The sequence below is a fragment of the Sorex fumeus genome, unplaced genomic scaffold (genome assembly GCF_029834395.1).
Source record: "Sorex fumeus unplaced genomic scaffold, SorFum_2.1 ptg000007l, whole genome shotgun sequence".
Taxonomy (NCBI): Eukaryota; Metazoa; Chordata; class Mammalia; order Eulipotyphla; family Soricidae; genus Sorex; species Sorex fumeus.
In genome coordinates, this window is record NW_026606064.1 from 41,700,299 (window position 1) to 41,706,298 (window position 6,000).

Genomic DNA, 6,000 nt, shown 5'->3' on the forward strand with positions numbered 1-6,000 from the left:
TTTTTCTTTTTGTCTATTGGTTTGGGGGACACACCCTTTCATGCTCAGGGGAACTTGTGGCGCTGGGGATGTGGTGCTTGCGCAGCCTATGATCCATCTCAATGAGCTATTTCTCTAGCTCTCCATTAAAAAAATTTACAGTGATATATAATTTTATATCCAAAAGTTATAAAACATGTACATTTTATGAGTAATAGGAAGAAAACACACTTATAGTGGTATTCAATATTGTTGTCACAAAGTAGATCAGAACCCATAATTCCCCACCTTCCCTCCTCAGTTACAATCACTAATCTTTCACCTAGACGCAAACATTCTGACTTTAGTGATAATATATCTTACTAAATTTTTAATAATTTGGTTAAGGTTGGTTCAAAAGTGCATTGTTTTAGTGGTGCAGTTCCATATCTTCTAATTATGTTACTATATCTATGTTTTGTCACTTATGCACGCACCCCTATGGCATATAGCTTAATGTTGACCACTTAAATTTAAAGTTCCTTTTGTGATTTTCTTTTTATATATCTTGCTATAACTCAACTATATGCATGTAAACCACAGGTCATTATTGTTTTATTTTCATTGTATAAACACATATAAATTATTTATTCGTTCTACCCTTAAAAAACATTTAAATTCCTTCTGGTCTGGTAATATGATATTAACATGTCACAAAAAACATTTTGTGCGTATATTTTGATATAAAAGTGAATGAAAATTCATTAGAATTTTATAGACAATAGAAGAGTCACTGGCCAAAGGTTGATGGAGCTTCATCTTTATTATGCCAAACTGTTTCAAAATTTTGTACTAGAGTTCTAAGCAGGAATTTACAAGTTCAGCTTCTTCAGCACTTTGTCTTCTCAAACAATTAAGGTGAACAAGGTGGGAGAACTAAAATTTTTATGTTTAATTATTTAAGAAATTGAACATTTTTTCACTATTAGTTATTTGGATCTATTGGTTATTTAGGTAAGTCCTACTGGTTATTTGGAGCTAGTTCTTCTGTAAACTGATTTTTAATTTTAAAAAACTCCTTTCAAATTTTATTGATATCTTTTTCTCTACTGATTTCCAGAGTTATTCATAAATTTTGGTACAAAATATTTTTAATTTAAATATTTTCAAATAATCTTCCATTTTACTTAGTTTGGCATATCGAATATGGGCAGCTTGCAAGGCTTTGCTGTGTGGGCGAGATACTCTCACAGTGGAGATGTTACTGGGCCCGCTCCAGCAAATCGATGAACAATGGGAGGACAGCGCTACACTGCTAATCTTCCATTTTGGGACTTACTTAAAATAAGATTTTCCCTTTTGTGTAGACACTGTAGTTTACAAAGTTGTCATGATACATTTGTTACAGGTATTCAATATTACAACACCAAACCCACCACCAGTGTGACTTTTCCTCCACCATTACTCCCATTTTCCCAACTAACCCTCAAGCCTACCCCCTTAGCAGGTACAAAAAGGATTTATTTTATATTGCTTGTTACAACTAAGTGGCTAGTGGAATTATCACAAAATACTTCAGTGAAAGGAAATCTGTGAAAATTGTTATATCTAACCATGGATTCATTAAGTCAGTGTCTGAAAGTTTATTTAGCTGTTTGTTACTAGTTGAACTTTCTGTGTGAATATTTTTGTTTATTGAGCTTAGTTGGATTCTGTGTTACTTTCCCATCTAATTTGGAGGGCTCCTATTGGGAAGTCAGTATGGTAGAATTTGGAGCTGTTGGCTGTGTGTTCCAGAACCTCCAGAATATTTAAGTAGGCCTTGAGTTTACATGGCAGCAGTTGTGGGATGTGTATGTGGCTGCCAGGGATTCCAGAAATACGTGGGGCTGGAGAGAGGCTGACCACTCCTTCTTCAATAAGACCTCAGAATTCTCAGCCTAAAATCAAGTACTGAAATGATCCACCGAAGGGCAAGTCAAAGTGAAAAGGGCCAACCTCAGAAACTCCTGAGATAACATCCTTTCTCAATGTGCTGCACTAATTATTGTGCCTTATTCTTAAAGCTGGAGCTATAGCACAGCGGGTAGGGCGTTCGCCTTACAAGCGGCCAACATGGCCGACCCGAGTTTGATTCCTCCGCCCCTCTCGGAGAGCCTGGCAAGCTACCGAGAGTATTTGATATGCCAGACACAGTAACAACAAAGTCTCCAATGGAGACATTACTGGGCCCGCTCGAGCAAATCGACGATCAACGGGAGGGCCTTTACTTTTACCTTTTATTCTTAAAGCAAAATGGTGTAAGGATAGGAGGAGTTTGAATCAATGTAGGAAGAGTTTCCTAAATCTTTTGTTTTCAGAATGTTGCAAAGTATATAAGAAATTTGGGCACAAATGGGGCAAGGTTATATTTTTTAAATGTTTTGTTGCAGTTTTTAAACTCCAGATTTTCAGATATCCCATGTTTTGAAAAAAACATGTTAAGTTGATTTCAATTTATCTTAGGCTGAGGATTATTTTTTCTCTAAATGCAATATTTTCTGAGACCATCTTTATGAGTTGGCTGTTACTACTGTCTGCAATTTATACATACTTCTAGTTATAGATGCATACTTTATTTTTCAACTTGAATCTCCCTTGTTCTCATGTCCATTTTTATTACACTGAGAACCAAATACTTGGGGTCTTTGACAATTTCTCTTACTCATTTGTCTATTAAGTACTAAATGAAATTAAGTATTGTAGGCTGGAGTATCTTGGCAGGTAAGAATTTATATCTCACTTCTTATAAATAAATTTAATAAATAAGTAAAAATAATGAATGAGTAAATAAAGTGTGTGCAATTTCAGACGAAGATTGATAATCTATAAAATCAAAGAAGGCAAAAGTTCCAACTAAAAAAGTAAACAGGCTTAGTTCATGTAGGATGTTTAGACAAGTAGATTTTATTTATTTATAATTGGAAACCATTAGAAGGGCTTAAGCCAAGAATTATTATAGTTTTTATCAGATTTATTCTTTAGGAATCTTTCTGACTGCAGCATTGAGGATAGACTAGACTATATGTAGATAAGAGGAAGTTGGCAAATTCTTAGGGACCGATAACATGAATGTGAATGAAGGTTAATGATGACATCAATTAGGATGGAACTCAGTATAATAGGATGGCACTCAGTCCCAGCACTCAGTATATTTTGGAAATTGCCACCAAGATTTAATGATGGAATAAATGAGGAATGGAGTTCTGCACAAAATGAAACTTAAATAAAGAATCAAACATGTTTTATAGGCATGGCTCTGAAGAATAAGGTGTATAGAATTCTTTAGCAGAGAAATTTTAATTGTTTCTTCACACACATATTACTTTTTTATGCATATTTCTATTTTGTAACATATGTGAACCTAGATAATAAAATTATATGATGTGGAGAGTAAGTGTTATGTAGAAAAAAATTCATGAATTATAGCCATAATTTTATGTCTCCCGAAACATATGTCAAGCCATTTTGTAATCGCCTTTAAGATTTTTAAGATAAATTTTAAGAGACACCATTGTTATTACCCTCGTTCAAGGTTTACACAAACACAATAGCTTCCTACATCCTTAGCTTGTCTTCTCACAATTTTCCAGTTCTCCACTAAGGGACATTTCAAAATTAGAACTTATTTTCCTGCTTAAAATTCCTCCAGTGACTTTTCATTTTCTTAAAATAAAATACAATCTTACTGTCTTCTGGAGTGATAGCACAGCGGTAGGGCGTTTGCCTTGCATGCAGCCAACATGGCAGACCTGAGTTCGATTCCTCCGCCCCTCTCGGAGAGCCCGGCAAGCTACCGAGAGTATTTGATATGCCAGACACAGTAACAACAAAGTCTCCAATGGAGACGTTACTGGGCCCGCTCGAGCAAATCGATGAACAACGGGAGGGCCTTTACCTTACTGTCTTGACATTTTAAGACCCTTTGAAATCTGAATGTCTTTAGCCTCAACTCTTCTTCAGATTTATCTTTATAGCCTTTGCTCTTTGAACAGGTATCCAACTCCTTATTGTCTCATAGTTTTTCTTCTTGCCTCATCTCTTCCTGGAATCATCTTCCTCCTGTAGCTTTTCTCGTGTTTGATTATTCAGACTTCTGGTCAGATGTTCCTCTCAGACAGAATGTCTTAAACCACTTTCTAAACAGAAATCACCTGATGTTTCCAATAGCTTTATCCTGTTTGTGTATCTTTTATGATACTTATCTTTAACTAAAATTATTTGCTTTTGGTTTCACTGTATATCTCATCCCTTAAATGTTTGCAACATATTCTTAACACCTAAAACAATCTTGGCACATGACAGATACGAATTGATTTTGTTAAATATATGAATTTTAATGTTTGCAGGAAAAATTGGAATGAAACCTAGTATGAAAAAATTAAAATATATGTTTCACGTATTGACCAAATGACATCTGACCATATTCATTAGTACAAAGAATGGGAAATATTAAGGGAACAGTTACAGTACTTTAGACAAAAGACAATAAAGTAAATGAAAAATCTAAGTAAGGACATTTTATATATATGTGTGTGTGTCTGTGTGTGTAGTTATATGTAGTTTTAGTTCAGTTTCTAGTAAATAATCTTTTTGTTGAGTAAATCAATGGAAAATTATCAGTCAACAGCCTGCAAATGATTATACTAAAGGTGAAACAATGATTGAACTTTAACAAAGGGGTATATTTCCATTTCAAATTAGTTCTCCTGAAAGGGGAAAACATGCAATTTACCTAGACAATCCTACATACAACAGAACTGAATTTCGTACAGTAGCTAAACCACAGAGTCAACTACACTGAAAACAAGAAGTTCAAACTTCAACAACTCAACTTAAAAATGTGCTTCTCAAGGTGGTGCACTGGAGATGGGGAGATGGTGGAAGGGAAAGTGGGAACCCTTGTGGTGAAGTTGGTACTGGAACATTGTTGTCTAAAACCCAACTATGAGTAACTTTGTAAAATATGATGCTTTAATAAATTATTTTTTAAAAATCAGTGATAATTGATGATGAGGTGAGACTCCTCCAATCCCTTGTAGATGTGGAGTAAGTATCTTCCTGCTCAATTTTCATTTTCACCTGCTCACTTTTTTACCTTAGATGCCCCACTAAACTAGCAGTTGAAACAGGTGACCAGGAAGAAATTATTCCCATTTATTCCCATATCTACTGAAAATCCAACATGAAAATTTTGCATTAATTTAATTTTTCTTGACCCTTTTATTCTGACCCTTTCAGTGGAAAGTATAAAGTAAGCAATTAAGGAACTTGAGGTAAATATTTTCATTACAATGACTATTTAAACTATTTAAACTATTTGATTTAGAAACAATAAATGTGGAAATAAATTAATCTCAATTTACTATACTTTCTCTTTTAAGAACTGCTAAGCCAGAATAACAAAACCCAAAACCTTCGGATTTAATAGAAATAAAATACCTTTTCTAGATATGAGCAAAATAGTAGTAATACTATATTCTAATTTGATGTATTTAATATCAAAAAGGTTTTCACAAGAAAATAAGCAATGTATAAATGATTAACAGTGGCCTTAAGGTAATATAATAAAATACCACTAACTGGAATAACATCCAAATATATTCTTACCAAGCCACCGCCAATGATAGCTATTTTATTCCTTTGAATGTCAGATGAATCCATAACTGCCAAAGTGTTTTTTTATCCTTGTAGCTCCTGCCAGTGAGAAAAACGTCTCTTACACATGGATTTCCCCATGCTTTATACTTTACAAGCCCTGCAATTTGTGAGCCAGTAGAAATGTTTGAACAGAGCTAATTTCCCTTGAACTGCGAAGACGGCATTTAACCCATTTTTAGCCAAAGAAGAATAACTCAGCCTTTACAAAAAAACTGAAATTCATCAGAGAAGCTAAATTTTCAAAAGTTCAGTCAAATTAAAACACCTACTCTCTCTAGATTAAATGTTAAATCAGATTTTTTTATAGCACAGTTTTACGGGATTTCCTCTGTATTCTTAGTT

The 6,000-nt window shown here is 34.1% G+C and overlaps 1 protein-coding gene across 1 annotated transcript in view; it reads right to left on the minus strand.

Annotated features, from left to right (window-relative positions):
* KMO (kynurenine 3-monooxygenase) overlaps positions 1–5,740 on the minus strand; it is a 45,372-nt gene extending 39,632 nt beyond the window's left edge. The window contains exon 1 of the mRNA XM_056139127.1: positions 5,608–5,740. Coding sequence (XP_055995102.1) covers positions 5,608–5,661 — 54 coding nt within the window. The 5' untranslated portion in view covers positions 5,662–5,740. The remainder of the gene's footprint in view (positions 1–5,607) is intronic.
* Between the last annotated feature and the right edge of the window lie 260 nt (positions 5,741–6,000).